General features: G+C 46.7%; 1 protein-coding gene across 1 annotated transcript in view; it reads right to left on the minus strand.

The window, feature by feature from the left end:
- Positions 1-870: 870 nt before the first annotated feature.
- DSTN (destrin, actin depolymerizing factor) overlaps positions 871-21,574 on the minus strand; it is a 29,044-nt gene continuing 8,340 nt past the window's right edge. Inside the window, exons 2-4 of the mRNA XM_088477586.1 lie at positions 7,605-7,876; positions 3,465-3,541; positions 871-1,414 (exon numbers count right to left, since the gene is read on the minus strand). Coding sequence (XP_088333712.1) covers positions 1,305-1,414; positions 3,465-3,541; positions 7,605-7,876 — 459 coding nt within the window. The 3' untranslated portion in view covers positions 871-1,304. The remainder of the gene's footprint in view (positions 1,415-3,464; positions 3,542-7,604; positions 7,877-21,574) is intronic.

The following is a 21,574-nucleotide window of genomic DNA, read 5'->3' on the forward strand; positions in this document are numbered from 1 at the left end:
TATAAAAGCAGTTATCCATGTAGTACAACATTGTTAAATTACAGTATACCGGCTGCCACTTACAGTTTCTACTAACTGGGGACTTTCATGATTTAGTTATAAGGTATGTAATGTATATGTGTAAATACAATGCAGTCAGTGGAAGTAATTTATAAATCACACTCGATATCTTTGCAAATTCAAAGTGCACACCTGCCCTCCGTTGTCATGAGACAGTTCCGCAAATTTTAAATTTGCCTAGTTGAGCACAGGATCACCAAGACTTCCAGCGGCCCAGGTGGTGGAGCGTGGGCACAGGAGAGGGTGAGGCAAAACCACTTATTCAGTACCCTCCCCCTCTCCCTACACCCAATCCTCTCTCCCAGGTGCCTAAACCTAACCTCCCCTCCCTGCATCCAAAACATAACCCTCCACCCTTAGTACTTAACCTTAACCCTCCTCCTAGTGCCTAACCCCACACCCTAACCCTCCCCCTAGTGCCTAACCCTGACCACTAACCCTAACCCTCTCCCTAACCGCATTACTTACCATCGGGATGACAGCACCGGCATTCTGACAGGTGTCAGGATTCTGGCACCGGCATTCTAAGCGCCAGCATCCCAACTGTCGGGATTTTGACCGGATCCTAGTTGAGCACAGGGTCGCCAAGACTTGCAGCGGGCGCAGGTGGTGGGGCGTGGCCACAGGAGAGGGCAAGGCAAAACCACTTATTCAGTACCCTACCCCTAACCCTCCCTCCCAGGTGCCTAAACCGAACCTCCCCCTCCCTGCATGCAAAACATAACCCTCCACCCATAGTGCCTTACGTTAACACTCCTACTAGTGTCTGACCCCACACCCTAACCCTCCCCCTAGTGCCTAACCCTGACCACTAACCCTAACCCTCTCCCTAACCGCAATACTTACAGTCGGGTTGCCAGCAGCAGAATTCTGACACCGGCATTCCAACTGTCGGGATTTTGACCGGATTTACCCGCCCCCCCTTTAGCAATGCACTCATTCTGCCCAACTCACCCCTCAGCCCGTGCAGTGATAGAAATCGGAGGGATTTGCACAAATCAAGGTGCACAACAAGACCAAAGCTGCTTTTGCGCTCAGCGGATGCTTTTTGTTTCATAAATGACCTCCAGTGATTTGCACAATATTGGAAAATTTCGATAGAACTGATCTGACGCCTAAGAAAATCCAGCACGTTAACCCTCCATTATACTGCATAGCATATTAACATTTATTTGCAGAAGGTTTAGTTCCACTTTAAGCAGCTCTGCTTAGCTTGCAGGCTGTCCGGTACTGGCACTGAGCATCTATAAAAGGTGACCCTCCAAAGATTTTATTTTGCCATTTGTAAGTTTCTGCGCCAGTTGGTCAACAGTAAGGTCGTCTTGGCTGTGGAGCTCCCATTGTTTGTTGACTCCTAAACAAAGACAGAGATTGTTTTGTTATTGCCGAGCAAACTCTTCTTTCTGCAGAATTAATCAATGCTGATTCCTGTAGCTGAACTATAAACTAAGCAATACAAATGTTGTTGTGATAGCAACCACATGATAAAAAAAACAATAAATAAATTACTTATATATTATAGTATAGTAAAATCGATCCTCATAAAACAGTTCCTTTTCTAAAACCGTCTTGAATGTTCATAGTAATAACACTAAAACTGCATAGATATTATAAGTAATAATTGTACTGGATATATTTAGGAGTCAAGGTCAACTATAATGGTCAGAAAATGGCGACACTCCAATGGTGTTATATAATGTGGTTAAGAAAAGAAATACTTCCATGTGTCTGAAGTTGTCTCTAAGCTTGGAGAGCGATAAAATTGTGAGTTATATAAAATATTAACCAATCAGCTTGTAACTTACATTTTACAGGTTGTGTTTGAAAAAGGACAGTTAGAGCTGTATGGTTGTTACTTTATTGGTCACAATTGTATCTCTCTCTAAGCTTTGCTAAATACCCCCTAAAGTATATGCTTACTAAGGCCTGATTCACTACGGTTCACAATTCTGCTTATATTAATGCACAGTTGCTAATATCAGTGGTGCTGTTTAAGTGTTTGCATTCACATTGCGAAAGCAGCCAGACATAAGGACGCCCACTTCCCCTTACTCACATCTGTATACTAGGGTAACATAGCGAAACCATTGGTAACATTGAGTAACATCGGACCCATAAGCACTAGGGATGTGCGGGCTCAGATTAGTTCTGATTTTTCCCGACAAAAATTGGGTCACAGGAAGAGGCAAAACGTCATCTTTCATGGACAAACATCATCTTTCATGGACTTTTGTCCAGGAATGATGATGTTTGTCCATGAAAGATGACGTCATGCCTCTTTTTGAGACCCGATTTTGGCGGGAAAAATCCAAACTTGGCGGGAAAAATCCAAACTTGGCGGGGAAAATCCAAACTAATCCGAGCCGGCACATCCCTAATAAGCACACTTGCACAAGCCCTGACCTTACTTAGAAATTGCTAACATCCATACACGCTATCAGTGATATGGCTGCTTATGGCCACGCAGTGGATAATTTATGCATGCCTCTGCAGCGGCGTTGCAACGCCCGACCACCCCCCCCTTCACCCCAAACGGTACTTCCTGTCAGTCACTCTGCTCTGGATCTGCGTATTCTGCTATCGCAATTCCCATTGCTATTGCTAGTTCGTGCATGCACAGAATGCAACAATCGACCGATTGCGAAAGGTCTTTGCAACTGCGATCCATGGTGAATCAGGCCCTAAGTTACTACACAGATAATAAGTCTATATGCTGGTCTTTGAAAGGCAGGCTGTTTAGGTGATATCAGATAACAGAAATCCTTGCTACATTGTTATGGACCCCCTGCTTCATCTGAGTATATAGATACTATTTTTACCTTTGGGAACTTCATCTCTATTCTGCTGAGTCTATACTCTATAGTCCCCTAATTCCCAGCTATATCTCTGTAGAGGACATGTGTCTCTGAATAACAGTAATAGAGCAGAGCTGTCAGCCAATAGTAAGCTGACACTGACTTGTCCATATTGCTTTCATACTTACCTACTCGTGTCCACATTTCAGGGAGCTCTCCCGAGATCCTAGGAGCATAGAAAGCCCTCCTTCCTGATGCAAAAGTGGATGGGGTGTAATGACATGATTCATGTCACCATGGCCAAAATGCAGCAAATTCCGCTATTTTGCAGAGAGGATGTGGCCATGATGACGCAATTCAATGCGCTAGGAAGCCCCTCTCCCATGGCAGTTGCCACTAGCACCTCATCCTCCAAAATCTCCAGGACGGGAGGCACAAAGATTGATCTGTAGTTCCATCCAGGACTGGATTCCCTATCATATTTCTTTTCTTTTCCATACACAGGACAGCTTTGGCCCAATCACAATGCTCATATATGTATAAAAAAAATATTATGACACAAATATTATATAGATGTTTAGAAGCCATGTGATTTTACTCCCCACATACCTGAGAACGCTTGTTTTAAATATGGTTTTGAGCTTGCAAATAGTAATTTTTCTTTGATCGGTGCATCCTCCGGGGCCCTAAATAAAAGATATTTCAATGCTCAGCATGTTTATAATTATTATAATTAACACTTAGGACAGACTTGTAAAATAGCTGTTACAGTATATGTGATTAGAGGTAACACTCAACTGAAAAAATTGGACAGCAGAGACACGTCTGTATAGCACATTGGGAATGTGTGCAACATAAAATGCGGGTCTTGTTTGTTTAATGTAAGCATGGTTTTACACAGCCAAATACATATTGGAAATAATAATTATTCAATACTGCTATAGTCTATCAGTTTTATAAGGAGGATATACATGAGCAAGGCAGACGGATAAGCCATGCAGACTACAAAAGACTATAAGGACAGGGCCACAAGCTACAGCACAGGGCTACAGGATAGGCAGAAGCAGGGATGGAACAGTGCATCACTGGGCCCCTAGCAAGATTTGGACAGGTACCCACCAATGTCACTCTTGTGACCCGGAAAACCCGCTTTGCACTGAAAAGAGCAGAAAGGGGGCCTCTTATGAACATGCCTGGCTGGCATATGCACCAAGAGGGGGAGGGGGACCTGCGCTCAATTAATATGGGCTAAAGTATGTGGTAGATGCCTGCTGCTGACCTCTATGGGATTACCCAACCCATATAATAGATATAGCAATAAATAGTGGGGGTCAGCGCTACACCTGATGAATATTAAACCAAGGGGAATCAAATGATTTATGTTATAACTCTATTTATTAGAATACACATATAAAGGGTCACAGTGCCCCTGTAAAACAATAGGAGGAAATGGGGTGAGTGTGTGGAAATGGGGATGCCTATTAAAGTATATATGCCAATACTAAATGTAAATAAGTGCTGGCAAAGTCAAAATAGAGAATGATTAAAAATGAAGATGAGCAAAGTAGCCAGCACTGTAGTGCTAATAGGTCTCTTGATGTATTACACCAATAGTACACAGTGGTGTGGTGATGGCAGGGTATGAATACGCGGGGTGTATAAGTTGTGTCTGGCAGGGCGGCGTCCCGTATCCCACAGGTGCACAGACTTACCCTCGGCGTCCTTTGACGGTCACCTCCAGGTGACCGTGGTCCTCTTCTCCGTCCTCGTCTCGGGTCCTGGCCTCCTGGTCTTCCGCTCCGCTATTCCTGACAGCGCGTGGTGATAGTCGCGTGCTGTCTGGGATGCAGAGACCGCACCGGTGCCCTGCGAGACTCCTGGGTAGCTGTGCTATCGCGAGATAGCACAGTTCTCCGGGCTCAAACAGGTATGACGCGGTGGCTCGACTCGGCGCCGCAAGGAGACTTAGGAGGTGGGATGCAGCAATGTAGGTAGTGGAGATGGTAGGTCTGTAGTGTCTCCAACGCGTTTCGGCTATTAAGCCTTCCTCAGGGATTCCTCAATCGCGTATTCATATCCTGCCATCACCACACCACTGTGTACTATTGGTGTAATACATCAAGAGACCTATTAGCACTACAGTGCTGGCTACTTTGCTCACCTTCATTTTTAATCATTCTCTATTTTGACTTTGCCAGCACTTATTTACATTTAGTATTGGCATATATACTTTAATAGGCATCCCCATTTCCACACACTCACCCCATTTCCTCCTATTGTTTTACAGGGGCACTGTGACCCTTTATATGTGTATTCTAATAAATAGAGTTATAACATAAATCATTTGATTCCCCTTGGTTTAATATTAATCAGGTGTAGCGCTGACCCCCACTATTTATTGGCATATGCACCACTCAGAGTTGGTGTGTGCTCATTTTTCAGAGCAGAGTGGTGGCCTCAGAGGCTAGAGTTGTCACTGTCCAACTTTCCCTCACCTCAAGTTTCTGTAATGGCTGTACCCACTGAAGTTACACCACTGAGCAGAAAGCTGTACTAGGTCCAAAACCCAGGGCCGTAGAGAGCCCTGCCTGGCCAAGTAACAGAGGGGGACGTGGCTAATCGCGGGAGGTGTGACCATGCCCCCTTGAACAAAAATAATAAAAAGAAACACTTTTGCAGCGCCTCGAGAGAGAAGGGAGGGAGGGGTGGTGCCGAACCCGGGCCCCCGCCGGGCCCCTCAGGCAGCCCGGGCCCAGGTAAACAGTACCCGCTCCCCCTCCTTCTTGGCGCCCCTGCCAAAACCTTAGTGAGCAGGAATGTGATTGAAATATCCCGGCGGCATCTCTTCCGGCTGTCTATTAACTACATCCTGAGTGAGCCAGTCAATACTAAGAGAGAGGGATGGGCAGACATATAAAAAAACTGAAGGAAGACAATTAGAAATGAGTTGCAGATTGTTAGTGGTGCAGCTACATGCAAGAGCATAAACACCAGTTCCCTGTACCTTGCACCCGCCTGTGTGAGTGAGGAGAGACAGGGCGGGATGTATCAGGCATCGCATTTTGAATGCAGTACATCCCACCACTTTACCACATGCATAGCTATGTTTAATAACGCCGTCTGCATGTAGATTTGAGTTTAAAACTGCAAAGGACAGTTCTTCCGATAAAAGCTGACCTTTGCGTTGTGAGGACTTCCGAGTTTATGACCTGGGAGTCCTTCTGTACATGCGTTGCCATTATCCAGCAAATGTGCGTGTCACCGGGGACACTGGGAGGGATCCTATTGGATCCCTCTTGGGGAATGATGTGAAAAGAAGCCCATAGGCTTCTATTAGGCAGCTCCATCTATATACTTTATGCCTATCGCCCACAGCCTGACTGCAGAGGGTCTTGGATTAGACAATCAGGGGTTGCGACTATAATCAGCTACTAATGCTAGTATTATTATTATTATCCTTTATTATATAGCGCCACAAGGGGTCCGCAGTGCCTTACAAGGTACATACTGTAGATAGAAACGGATGGGGGAAACAGTGAGCAGGGTGCATGGAGTAGTGGGTTAGGATGAGAGCTGGAACGCTTTGATAAAGAAGTGGGTCTTGAGAGCCCATTTGAAGTTTTGTAGACAGGTGGAGAGTATGATAGGTAGATAGTTGCAGAGGAAAGGAGCAGCTCGGATTTGTCTTGGAGACGAGAGTGGGAAGAAGTAATCAGTTGGGTGGAGCAGCGGCATTTATTTCTGGAATGACGGCGGGTGAAATAGAGATAAGGGAAGATTATCAGCTCAGTCTTACACATGTTAAGTTATAAAAATTCGTTAAGACATCTAAGAGGAAATGGCAGAGAGACAGTTGGAGAAACGAGTGAAGAGAGAGGGGGAAAGGTCAGGGGAGGAGAGGTGGATCATCAGAATAGAGATGATACTGGAGGCCAAAAATGCTGATGAGCTCATCTAAAGAGGATATATAGAGGGAGAATAGGAAAGGTCCAAGAACAGAACCTTGGGGGACACCTACTGGTAGAGGAAGTGGGGGAAAAGTGGAGTCATGAGAGAAGAGAGAGAAAGAACAGTCAGAGAGGTAGGAGGATAGCCAGAAGAGGGCAGTATCATGCAGACTGATGGAATAAAGATTTTGCAGGAGTAGAGGGTAATCCACAATGTCAAAAGTAGCAGAAAGGTCAAGGAGTATGAGGAGGGAGTCATGGCCCTTGGATTTGGCAGCAAGGAGGTCATTGCTGACTTTCGTGAGGGCAGTTTCTGTGGAAAGGACGAAAGCCAGACTAAAATGGGTCAGGCAGGGAGTGAGAGGAGAGAAAGACTGTAAGGTGGTTGTAGACAATCCGCTCAAGGAGTTTGGAGGCAAAGGGAGGAGAAAGATGGGCCTGTAATTAGAAAGAGTGTCAGGGCCAAGGATTGGTTTTTAAGAATGGCGGAGACAAGAGCATGCTTGAATGCAGAGGGGACAGTTCCTAAAGAGAGGGAAATATTGAAGAGATGGGTAAGATGGGAACAGGTATCAGGAGAAAGGGGTAGCGGAGGAGGTGGTAGGGGATAGGGTCAAGGGGGGAGGTGGAGGGGGGTACCGGATTAGGGCCATTACTTCATATCCAGAAACTGGGGAGAATTAAATTAGAGATGGCAAAATGGATGGGGAGGATGGGGATAGGCAGGCTGGGAAAGAAGGGGATGGGGTGGTGAGGGTCTGCTGGGATATGATGTGCTGGCGTATGGTATCCATTAACTTACCACATAACAAATATCAGGTCTTGTTTCTTTGATTCGCCTGTAATGTAATGAATATCCAGCAGGGCATAACAACATTTGTTTTCAGGGAACAGCGCTTTCAAACGGGGGAAAAAATTAGCACAGTCGTCTGACATAATTTCTTTGCCCTCCTCCACAATAATGTATTTCTCATCTCTGCTGAAACCAAAGAAAACTGCTTTCTTCCCAGACTTCTTGAGCTTCATTTCTTGGAACAATAGGATGACAGAGTTATCTACCTGGACACCCGATGCCTGTGTAAACAGTAAGAACAGTTATTGATTAGATTTAGGCACAAAAATCAAATGTCTCATCAAAACATTGTTAAGAAATCTGTAAAAGAAAGTCACAGTTTACTGTAATGCCTTTGTACTGCCAGCAGGTGTCACTTATGCTATTGATGGTGAGATTTTGACACCAGGTAATTAGAACTTGTTCTAGGTAATAAAGCCTTTTTAATTATCACTAAAATACACAAATTTCTAAATCATAATAACTGAGCATTTTGTTGTTAAAATAGAGAAAGACATGCAGGAATTTATGCTACCAAAATGGTAAATGGTTTAGAATAGCTAAAGTGGTTGAATGCCTTCAGTAGGCTAAAATCCATTGGTTTGTATATGTAATCTTGTAACTTGTACTAACATGAACAGTGCTGGCTCCACCACCAGCTTTAAAGTTATGTTTAAGCTATGGGGTCTATGTATTAGTAATTAACAAAAGGTAAACTGTGGAGAATTCATTGACTTCTACGGTCCCTCAATTTTCACACATTACCGCAACCCCTATAGCACTACTAGAGGGGGCATTACCACCGGGGGGCATTACCCCTGGGAGCACTACTACTGGGGGCATTTCCACTGGGGACACTACTACAGGGGGCATTACTAATAGGAGCATTACCACTGGAGGCACTATTACTAGGGCATTACTACTGGGGGCACTACTACAGGGGGCATTACTACTGAGGGTACTACTATAGGGGGCATTACTACTGAGGGTACTACTATAGGGGGCATTACTACTGGGGACACTGCTACAGGGGGCATTACTAATAGGAGCATTACCACTGGGGGAACTATTACTAGGGCATTACTACTGGGGGCACTACTACAGGGGGCATTACTACTGAGGGTACTACTATAGGGGGCATTACTACTGGGGCCACTACTAATAGGGGCATTGCATAGGGGGCACTGCATAAGGGGCAACACTCCTGGGGCACTGCATAAGGGGCACTACTACTGGGGGCACTGCATAATGGCACTACTACTGTGGGCTCTGCATAAGGGGCACTACCACTGTGGGCACTGCATCATGACGTCTCTACCATAGTTCCAAGAAGTGGGTGGCCAGACGGACGGCAGCGGATGCAGGAGTGGGGCTTAAGGTAAGTGTTGTGTGTTTTTTGTGTAAGGGGCACTACTAATGGGGGCACTACTAATATGGGCATTACTACTGAGGGCATTACTACTGGGAGCACTACTACAGGGGGATTACCACTGGGGAGATTACCACTGGGGGCACTACTACAGGGGGCACTACCACTGGGGGCACTACTACAGGGGGTATTACTACTGGGGGCACTAGTAATGGAGGCATTGCATAAGGGGCACCATTCCTGGGGGCACTGCATAAGGAGCACTACTACTGGGGACACTGCATAAGGGGCACTACCACTACAGTGGGCTCTGCATAAGGGGCACTACCACTGTGGGTACTGCATAAGGGGCACTACTGCTGTGGGCATTATGTGTAAGCACTATTGCTGTTGGCATTGTATAAAGGGCACTACTACTGTGGGCATTATGTGTATTAGGGGCACTACTACTGTGGGCATTGTGTAAAAGGGGCACTACTGTGAATAAGAGACACTACTATGTGGTGTAATGTGAATCAGGGGCACTATGGGCCTGATTCAGCAGCAAGTATCGCTGATGTGGTCGCGGCTGCAATCGTGCACGTAGTTCTGCTATGAAAGCATGCTAATAATTGCAATCGCAAAGCACTCACACAGGCAATATGCAGATGCCCACTTCCCCTCCCGCACATCCGTAATACCCTGCAACCCATCCAAAACATCTGCAACATCGAAGTACATCGGAGCCTCTCGCACAATTACGGCAGGTCAGACCTCACTTAGAAATTGCTAACTTTCCTGCACGCAGTGAGTACTCAGGCTGTGTATGCTGTTGCAGGGGCTAATATATGCACGCCCCTGTAACGGCGTTCAAACACACTGGCACATCTGCATTTCTCAGACCGCCCCCTCCCCGTCACCATCCCCAAATGCTCTCTTCCAGTCAATCACTCTGCAATTGCTCTGCGTGATATCCGTGATCGCACTGTGATGCATACGAATAGGCAGTATGCAATAATCGTCCGTCTGCATATGCGATTGCAATAGCGTCATTTAAATTGGGGATATTATTGTGTGACCACGCCCCTTTCACTTTGAAACGACACCCTGTTTTGAGACCACAGTCCCTTTATTAAATCAGGGGAGGGGGGGGGGATGTGAGTTCTGCCACTTATCTAGGACCACTTTAAGCACTGCTTAGACAGCACTACAAAACCTATGCTCTATGTGGAGTATCCTTAGGAGCTATGTATCTCATGTCATGTCTCACATGTCTGTCTTCTACAAATAACTATATTTAATTGTCTAACGGGCTAAGTCAAAAAGTTAGCTTACTGCTCAACTGCCTTTCTTCCATTTATTTTCTTAAACAAACCTTCTCTTTGGTGGGATTTGTATCAAGCCTTGGTGGAGAGAGCAAAGTACCAATCTATCACCTTCTAACTGTCATTTTTCTAGCACAGCCTGTAAAGTGACAGTTAGGAGCTGATTGGTTGGTACTTTATCGCTTTCCACTTTATCTCTTTCCAAGGCTTAGTACATCTCCCCCTTTATATCTCTGAGGCTTGAGCCAACTCCCCCTTTGTCTCATGCCTGAGCAGTTTACAAGATGCATACAGTCATTTTACCTTGAATAATGCACTGACCCCATTCTCCCAACTGACAGATACTTGTGGACTATCACCTACACAATTGCTTGTCTCAGAATATATTGAGGGACATAGGCTTAGAATTAAGGCTGGGGCTACCATTAGGGGAAACTAGTTGGTTGCCAATATCCACAGCAGTCTGGGGAGCTGAGTATTGCCCCAATGTCCTGTAAGAAGCAGTGAGCAGGGCGCCACCTAGGGCACCCCTATGGCTTGTATAAAAGTCCTGCATTGTGGGCCTGATTCAGAGCCGCTCCTAAGCGGCCGCTCGTTCGCTCTGAGCGATGTTCGCACAACTGCGCATGCGTATGGGTCGTAATGCGCATGCGCAAACCAGTCATTGCGGTCGGTAATCGTGCGCTCGCAAAACAGCGAGGGGCTGCTAATGTGATTGACAGAATCTACCGTTTGTGGGTGGTAACAGGGGAAGGTGCTTGAAAACGGGGGAGTGGAGATCCGAACGCAGGCGTGCCTAACAGTCAAAAGGGCGTTTAATGGTTGTGCATAATTAGTAAAGGAGCGTCATCGACTACGTCACTTTGTTGTCTTTTAGCCTGAACTGCTCGCAGTGATTGCGGTAGGAAAAACCTACCACAAGCACTGCGAGCAGTTCAGATGCCTTTCGATGTACCCGATTAATCTACTAAATACCGGAGATGATGTGTGTTGCGAACGGCAAAGGGGCGTCTTTACAAAATAGCGAACGCATTTTTCATTCGCTCGCTCAGACATAGAGGCATCAACAAACCGCAAAGAGCGAGCGCTCAATTTAAATAGCCGGCCCCTTTTTTGGAACGACCGTCCGCAAATAGCGTCCGGCTTTGAATCAGGCCCTGTGTCTCTATGACAGTACAATCTTACAAGATCCTCGTTTGCTAGTGTTATTCCTCTGAACATGTCCACATTCATGTTTTAAACTCCATTTCTCCTTTGGTACCATGGCTGGAGCAACTACTTACTGTACTGGTGTGGAGAATGCAGTTAGCTAAACATTATAGGAATTCTGGTTCTGGGTTGTTCTCTGATGCTTTCATTTTTTTTAACCATTAAACAGAGGTTCAACAAACTATACAGTTTTATCATACAAAAAGCCTTTTTTCCTGTCTGTCCCATAACCTTTGCCTATGCCTGGACTTATTTATGTACATTCCTATAAAATGCATTTTTTCTACTTTTTTATTATTTTCTGTTTCTATACTTGAAATGTAAACTTTCTGTTTATAAACAGTAACCTAACAGTTCAGCCAGTGGTTCTCCGGTTCCCTGCTATGTGCTGACCGAGCCCTTTGTGGAATCGAATTAATCCTGTTTTTCCATGAGTCCCAAATCCGACCAATTCAGGAAGTTCCTTGGTTACTTAAACCCTTGAGTCTCACACAGCCCTTGCTGGTGCTACAGGTTACATTGCCGAGCAAAGGTGCATAGAATTTTATTGACTTCACTTGATATCCACCCGCCCTTAGTTTAGCTTATTCTCGAGTCTATTTCATTGCTGTCTGACCTTTGGCTTGTCTAGTATTTTAGTGTATCTTGTGATTTGGTATTTTACTTGTTTTAAATTCCTCCTTGTAGCCCTTCCCTGTAGCTGTCATCTGACTATGCAACCCAAATGAGCTTGTGCTAATAACTAGTGGCACAATGTTTCCAGTTCTTCATATAGGGGTCTATTCATCGTCACTTAATTTCTACAAAAGCAGGTAAAAATAAAATGTTTTACCTGCTTTTGTAGAAATTAAGTGCCCGGGCCATTCATCAAAAAGGTAAAGCAGGAGATATCACCGGTAGTGCCGATGTGGCCCGCTGTCCCCATACACTGGTATGGGGACAGCAATTCATCAAGCTCTGAAAATACAATATTTTCAGAACTTGACTACAGGAGCATTCACCATCTTCAGATGGCATTTGCTCCCGCTCGCAGCGCACAACCCGCTAGCGAAGAGGGATCCTTTTCGGATCCCTCCGCCCCTGTCCGTCTCCTTCTGCCGACGTCGGGGCTTTGCGCGCCTGCATGAACTCAGCGATGATTTGTTCTGGCACTCATGGCAAGTTAGTATGTTAATTACCGGGGTCCGCTCGGACCCCGATAATTAACATAATGAATAGACCACAATATCTTCTATTATTTCTATCTTTTTGCTCTGGCTCCTTAACAGAGGGACTGGTGACTGGTAAATCAAATTTGTATGCACTTGTTTAACGTTTTTCAAATGATATCACCAAGTTAAATATTTAAATAACAAATAATTCTTCCTATGATATCATATGTCATATATCATATTTCTGGAAAATAGCAAAGAAAGCCATATACTGTATGTTGTGGTTTCATGGGAATCGGTATGATATACCGCTGGACGGGATGCCGGTGGTCAGAAAACTGACAGCGGCATCCAGATCTTCAATATCCCGACATGGGCCGGTAAGTACCCTTACCCTACTCCTCTCCTTCCATCCCTCCCTCGGTGGTGCCTAACCCTAACCTCCACCCAGTGGTGCCTAATCCTAATTCCCCATTCCCGCACCCCAAACCTAACCCTCCCGGGGTGGTGCCTAACCCTAACCTCTCCCTGGTCGTGCCTAACACTAACCTCTCCTCCCCGCAGCCTAAGCCTAATCATCCCCCTAACCCTAACCCACCCCGGGAGGTCACTAGTCCTAACCCCCCCATCCGCGGGCTAACGATAGTATAATTACCTTCGACATCCGGCATCCCGTCTGCCGGCATCTTAACCACATCCTGTTTCATGGACTGGTATGTGCATCATTAAGTGGACACAAGCACAGGGTGATGTAGCAATGTGACCTTAATTGTCAGAGGAGAACATTTTCATTCTTAGTACAGTATGGAAAGAGCTGGTTAGGCAACGACAGTTTGGGGTGTTCCAAGCAGAATAAAGGATAACTGCAATAATGCAGGATGATCTGTACATAAGTACCAAAATCATAGTTGCCTTCTTTCAGCTCCCTCCTTCCGGGAGTGAGCTGTGAGGCTTCCACAAACGGGGGGCGTGATGCTGCAATGATGCTTCAGTGGGGACGGAGTATGGGGCGGGACAGCGTGACTGCGTCATCGTGACCCCGCCCCCTTCACAATAACAGCATTGTGAAGCAGGAGGCGGAGCCATTATGACGCAAAACGCGTCACCCCCCCATTTTCCCGCTGTGGGGGTTTCTAGTGTAACCGTGGAGGGGTGGATGGGTCGACAGCCACCGGGAGTCTTGCCTGCCTTTCCGGGTGGCCGGGAGCGGCACCTGATTTCCAGGAGGCTCCCAGCCGAATCGGGAGGGTAGGTAACTCTGGACCAAAAATGAGATGTAACTTTGTAGAGTGTGATATTCTAATGAATGAGGTAGAGACTGTGCATACTGTACTAGGATGTGCTTTTAATACATTATTATAAATGTATTAATCAGTAGTTCAATTCTTTTCGCTTGCTTACTGCCCCTCATCTATTTAATCCATCAGAACCCTGCCCTTGTGTGAGAAGTACAGCCTGTTCTGCTGACGTTAGTGACTAACAAGACAATGCTAGAGCAGGAAATGAAGATGGTGTCAGTCACATATACATCCTAGTAAAATGAACATGCTGCATCCATCATAATAACAGACTGCAGCCAAACAACTCAATTCCTCTGAGTATTCTAGGAGAGATCTCATACTGTGAGCAAGAGCCCACCCTCTTCTGCAATTATACAAATTAGCACTCAGTGGTTCAGCTTTATTATTAACAACCTGCTCATTGTTCTCATTGCATGTTTGCATGTTAGAACAATACAGTCTTTCTGCCCAACATAGATCATTTAAATAATAACTAATTTAATGGCTAGTTAAACTGTAGATAATCAATACAAATACAAGGGAAATAGATATCGCTACCATCAATTACCTGGTGCATTTTAATCCTGTGTATCTGTTGGTTCTATATGGAAATATTGGGATGGCAGCATAGATGCATTGTGGGTAACATGTCAACCTGACAGCACCAAGGTCATGAATTAAGGGCCTGATTCAGAGGCGCTCGCTGTTTGCGAGCACTCGCTCTGAATCAGGGCAGGGATTTATTTATTTTTTTCGGCCTCCAGGTGACCTCCCACAGCTTTTCCGAGCTTCCTGGCGATGATCGCAATTATCGCGGCCATCGGGCATGTGAGGAAACCCTGTTGTAGGGTCTCAGCTCTCGCAATCCCCAGTGGACTTCCTGCTCTAATAGAGCAGGATGTCCACTACTGACATCACGAGTGATGTCAGTAGGGCCGCCCACAAACGCCAGGCATTCCTAAGGGAACGCCTGCATTTGTGCAGCCACCCCCTTTCCCTGCCTACAAAACAGGGCGAGATGTCAATCAACATCGACAGTCGCCCCGTCTTGTAGCGAGACCCGTTGCAACGGAGCTGCCGTCGCAGTACGGGTCTCGCGCATGCGCACGCTCGGTGGTGCATGAGCAGTCGGGGACCATCGACCCACTTGCGAGCGCTGTGCGCTCGCGAGCGGGTCTGCATCAGGCCCTAAATTCCTAACCAAGGTTCTAATTGTGTGAGGTTTATATGTTCTCCCTGTGTTTGTGAGGGTTTCCTACGGGTGCTTCAGTTTCCTCCTACAATCCAAAGATGTGAATGACTAAATACTTTCTAGTGCTGCAGAATATGCGTGCGCTATATAACTGTTAATATATAATCCAAATAATAAATATTTTGAATGATGGTATATGAATGTATCCTTGACTTAAAATCCCTACAGCAGACTATTTTTTTATAACTATAAGAACCAGTACCGCTTGCTAAAAATACAAACATACAGTAGTAGCAGAATTCCTATGAAGATTTATTATATATTACCTGACTATACTTCAATATCATGTCTCCCTACACAGTGGGCCTGATTCAGGTCGATGGTGGCCCAGTGCGCATGCAAACCGTCGCTCCGGGTCTCGTACCAAAGGGGGCGTGCTGTCGATGTTGAGTGACAGCACGCCCCCTTTGGGGGGCGGGGCGGGGGCGTGGCTGCCCAGACGGAGGCATTCCCATGGGAACGCCTACCGTCTGGGGCCGGCCCCACTGACATCACTTGTGATGTCAATGGGAGTGATTTTGGCTCTGATAGAGCCAAAATCACTCCAGGGCTTGCGGCAACGAGACCCTACCACAAGCTATGCGAGCGGACAGGAGGCTGCTCTGAAAAACAAGAAGGACGGCCCTGATTTAGAGCGAGCGCTCTGTCAGAGTGTCCGGCTCTGAATCAGGCCCAGTGTTTGAAAAGATGTCTAAGGCAGGGGCTCCCAAACTCCATTCCTAAATGCTCCCCAACAGTTCAGGTTTTAGAGATTTCCATGGTTGAGCACAGGTGACTTAGGCCCTGATTCAGAGCCGGACGCTCTGACCAGAGCACTCGCTCTGAATCAGGGCGCACCTCCATAATTATGGAGCGTCCTCCTGGATGCTCGTATAGCTGTGGGTCACCACCCACAGCATATACGAGCGTGCAGGATGATGGTCGCGATGTTCTTGACCATCGCGACCATTGCCACTGCAAGCCGAAGCCTGCAGTTGAGTTTCTCAACCGCAAGGCCCGGAGTGATTTTGGCTCTATCAGAGCCAAAATCACTCCCACTGACATCACTAGTGATGTCAGTGGGGCCGGCTTCTGACGGTAGGCGTTCCCATGGGAACGCCCCCGTCTGGGAGGCACGCCCCCGGCACGCCCACCAAAGGGGGCGTGCTGTCAATCAACATCAACAGCACGCCCCCTTTGATCAGACACAACGAGCGAAGGAAAGTCCTTCGCTCGTCGCGTCTCGCACATGTGCACGACGGAGCTCCCTCCGTCGTGTGCATGCGCAGTGCAGAACATCGACCCACTTGCGAGCGGATAGCCGCTCGCGAGTGGGTCTGAATCAGGCCCTTAATTAGTACCTCAGTCAATTTGATTTAACCACTTGTGCTCATCCATGGATATTTCTTAAACCTGAACTGTTGGGGAGCCTTGAGGACCGCATATGGGAATCTCTGGGCTAGGGAATAGACCGATGTTGATGAAATGAAGAACTTAATGGATTTGAATCCGATGTTGATGAATTGATTAACTTGATCAGTAAGGAACCGATGTTGAAGAATTGAAGAACTTAATTGATATGAGTCCAATGTTGATGAATTGATGAACTTGATCGGTTGGGACCGATGTTGATGAATTAAAGAACTTCATTGATAAAAATCCGATGTTGGAGGCATCGGATGGGACTGATGGTTGGAGGTATCGGCTGGAAATGATGGAGACTGTGGGCCTGATTCAGACCCTCTCGCGAGTGCTCGCAAGCGGGTCGATAGTGCCCTACTGCGCATGCGCACGACGGAGGGAGCTAGCGACGGGCTCTCCGTCGCTCCGGGTCTCGCACCAAAGGGGGCGTGCTGTCAATGGTGACTGACAGCACGCCCCCTTTGGTGGGCATGGCTGCCAGATGGAGGCGTTCCCATGGGAACGCCTACCGTCTGCGGCCGGCCCCACTTACATCACTAGTGATGTCAGTGGGAGTGATTTTGGCTCTGATAGAGCCAAAATCACTCCAGGGCTTGCGGTCAATGAGACCCTACGGCAGGGTCTCGTCGCAAGCCCGATGGTCGCGATGGTCTTGACCATCGCGACCATCATCATGGACGCTCGCATAAGCTGTGGGTGGTAACCCACAGCTATGCGAGCGTCCAGGAGGACGCTCCCAAAAAAAACAAAAAAATGCCCTGATTCAGAGCGGGCGCTCGTTCAGAGCATCCGGCTCTGAATCAGGCCCTGTAAGAGCAAGATTGGTGTGCAAGTTGGTAAAGGGGGCCTATTTACCAGATTTAAGAAGTGGATATAACGGACTGGGACCGTTCAGATACAGAGTACCTGGAAGCTCAGCACAGAGCAGTAACTTCAACAAGAAGCGACATTGTACTGGCAACAGAGGCCAGTCAGGAAATGGAATTTATAGGGGAGGATCCCCAGGGATTGGATGCTGCGATCATCTGGTCTAGGAGCAGCGCTCTGAGTATCAGGTGACAGAGTCCAACATGGCTGTGCCCATACTGTGGTTTATGAGGGAACTCTGGCTTGCAGCTTGTGTGCCATCATGTTGGGAAGACATGCTGTGAGCAAAGAGCTGCGTAGAGCCATCTCCATGCTCAGTGACAGGACACTGAGCGGACGGGGCAGGAGTAGCACAGACAGAATTCAGCACCAGCAGGGAGCGATGTGCAGCGTGAGTGGACCTCTGTGCTATCCAGGAGTGATGCACAGCACGAGCGGACCTCAACGTTAGCCTGGACAGACACCAGAGAGGTAAGAAAGTGGTTTGTAAGGGCCGGAGCATGACAGTGACAATGTGGCTGACAACCCCATGCAGCGGGATGCGGCAAGGGCCGACATATGGAGTGGTCGGGCACTGGATCATCTAATGAGTTCCGGTCGCCCTATATGTCAGCCCGTTGGTGAGGGGGTCGCCCGTCGGATCTCTGGGTACACCCAGCTTAAGTGTGAGACCATCCACCTCCCCAAGATAAAGCTAGACTTTCCCTCACTCCTAGCAGATACGCCAGGGGCTGCTGTTTCTGTAAAACTAAAAAGGCAAATGAGTATATTTCCCCATCTTTATATGGCACTGGAAGGATGTATGTGAGTGGGAGGCTGGTGATTGGTTCTCTCATTCCCCTTCTCTCTGGGCCTGATTCAGACCCGCTCGCGAGCGCTGAGCTCTCACAAGCGGGTCGATGGTGCCCTAGTGTGCATGCGCATGATGGAGGGTGGTGGGCATGCCGGGGGCGTGGCTGCCAGACGGAGGCGTTCCCATGGGGACGCCTACCGTCTGGGTCCGGCCCCACTGACGTCACTAGTGATGTCAGTGGGAGTGATTTTGGCTCTGATAGAGTCAAAATCACTCCAGGGCTTGCGGCAATGAGCGTCCAAAAGGCCAGACGGAAAAAAAAAACACGCCCTGATTCAGAGCGTCCGGCTCTGAATCAGGCCCTCTGTCCTATATTTTGTCCAAGTCTCTGACAGGAATGAAAGTGCCATGGGAAAAGTAGTACATGTAGCATTCCCTTGCACTATGGATAAAAGAGGGGACACATTAGGAAAATATTTTCCTAGCTGGTAAGCAATTTAAATGTGGGTTCTAAATTTACTTTCTTTAAAAACTGCTGCAATAAATCTAGGCAAATAGAGCATATTACTAACCTTTATGGAATGCCATCTATATTTAGGTTGCCAACATACACAATTATAGCAGAAATAGTAACATTTAGAACAGTTTTTCTTTTTATCTAATATGTTAATTATTTTAATTATTACAGGTTGTTTTTTGTTATATATTAAAGAGAACCCAATGAAAAGAATATGGGACAAAGAAGCTCATTCATAAAGATTGGAGAGTAATACAAAACCAATTGACTGGGTCATTCTTCTTGAAGAGTTTGAATAGTTTCCCAGGCTGTAGGCCAATGTTTTCTATTCCTTCAGTCTCACAGTGAATTGGATTACAGTTGCTGTACTTATACTCTCAGCCTTGTTTGATTACAAAATGCTATTTGTGGAAGTGCGAGTATATTATAATGGCACTGATCATATGCAGCCATATTGCACCACCTTAGTTCTAAGACTGCAAGATGTTCCTCGCTCATTGTCTACATCTTTCAGAAATTCTGTCAGCTCTGAGTTAACTACCTGCACATTGTGGAAGCAGGGTTGCACTGGCCCACAGGGGTACAGGGGAAATCCCCGGTGGGCCCCACTGCCTGAGGGCTCACCCCCCTACTCTAGGTGTCAGGTTCCAGACCTCAAATCATACATTGTTACTTAATTATATGGTCAGTTACCTGGTGAAGTAATACCACTGATCAACATGGGTGCTTGGCTCCTTTCTATAGAAACTACAACCAGATTTGCCTATTGGTTAGCCAAGCATCTCTGGTGGCTGGCCATACCCTCTCTGGGGTCTGGCCACACTCCTTAAGCATGGGCCCCTACCACTGCATTCCCCCGGGGGGCCCTTTATGCCCCAGTCCGACACTGTGTGGAAGTGGTTATCGAACAACTCAGATGCAGACTTGATCTTTTGGTAAGCACAGTACTGTTTGTGAAGGTAACAAAATCTCTTAACTCACAGATGACCTCTCAATGAATTAAGAGAAGCAGCTACATCCACAATCAGGTCTTCCAGGGGCGGATTATGAGCGGGGTGGACGCCCCCCCCCCCCCACTGCCGCAAACATTGCCTCAACCTGGCCCACTTTGAAGACTTCCTTCTCTCCCATTCTGAAGGAACATTGTCTCACATCACGCCTGCTTCTGCGCATGGAACTTGGGCGGCTGCCGAGAGATACAGTGAAAGCATCTGCACCTAAGCCAATGGCTCCTGTCATAGAAGAGGAGCTGACAGTCTCGTACGATGCTGGGCTGCCACCGGAGTAAAGTCATCAGGATCCCCGCGAGGTCACGCCCCTCTATTTTAGGGCACATCTCCTATTCGGGTGGGGGCGTGTCTCGTCTCCAGCGCACAGGGATAGTCAGAGTGCATTTCGGGTGTCACCAGACCCGGTGACACCTCTGACGTCAGCATCTGTATAGACAGTACAGATGGCTCCCACAAGTGACCGCTGATCCATCACTGCAGTTACAGTTACATTCTCAGTCTGTCGACATGTGAAATGTGGACAGTGTCAGAATGTCAACATTAGGCTTAGACTGTGTGCGGTTAAGGATAGGCTGCGGGGGTGGATAGGGTTAGGCACTAGAGGGAGGGTTAGGAGTAGGGATTGAGATTTCCGATAGGGGAAGAATACTTACTGATTGGAGGATCACAGGTCTGATCCGGAAGTGACAGTCACATGACTGCCGGGACCTGGAACATGCAGCTGGAGCCGTCAGGAGTAGGTAAGTCACGATGGGCTACCAGGGATGATATCTCAACATTCTAATATGTCGACATCACTTCATATCTCTATGGCACTGTGTTTTGGGTTACAGATAAACTGTCAGAATGTGTGTTCATTCAGATATCCCACAAATATGTAGAAGTTAATCAGTAAAGGAAAAACCCCTAAATGGCTCCCACTGCACAGGATTCACATGCATAGTAAGATTCAAATATACCATTCATACCATGATAGGTGTAACAGTACAAGTAGAAACTAGATTCCATAAGACATTAAAGTACTGAGGTGCTATTTGGAGACTTCAAGTGCTTCCATTGTGCTGTTATGTCTGATTTACCTCCAATGTGCTCGGGATTGCACGGTGTCTTACCCCAGCTGAAGGGAGGGATTCAGTGAAGTCAGGGTGTTCCTTCATAAGTAGGCTCAGATGTACATCTAGTTTTGATTACAAAGATTACTAAAATGTAGGGAATTTTTAGGAGTTTCTTTGCTTTTCTCACTTTTACTTTGCAAAAACACTGAGTGAGGGAAATCACAAGGCCACAAATTATCCCAATGGGCACTGTTGGATCAATTGTGTGTGTGTGTGGGTGTGTGATGTTTGGGGCTGCATTTCAACAAATGGAGTTCGGGATTTATTCAGGATTAATGGTGTCCTCAATGCTGAAAAATACAGGTACTTATCCATCATGCAATACCATCAGGGAGGTGTCTGATTGGCTCCAAATTTATTCTGCAACAGGACAACGACCCCAAACATAGAGCCAATGTCATTAAGAACTATCTTCAGCGTAAAGAAGAACAAGGAGTCCTGGAAGTGATGATATGGCCTCCACAGAGCCCTGATCTCAACATCATCGAGTTTGTCTGGGATTTCATGAAGAGACAGAAGGATATGAGCAAACCTACATCCACAGAAGATCTGTGGTAAGTTCTCCAAGATATTTGGAACAACCTCCCTGTCAAGTTTCTTCAAAAACTGTGTGTAAGTGTACCTAGAAGTATTTATGCTGTTTTAAATGCAAAGGGTGGTCACACCAAATAT

The sequence above is a fragment of the Taudactylus pleione genome, unplaced genomic scaffold, assembly GCF_031769625.1.
Source record: "Taudactylus pleione unplaced genomic scaffold, aTauple2 ptg000201l, whole genome shotgun sequence".
In the NCBI taxonomy this organism is placed as follows: Eukaryota; Metazoa; Chordata; class Amphibia; order Anura; family Myobatrachidae; genus Taudactylus; species Taudactylus pleione.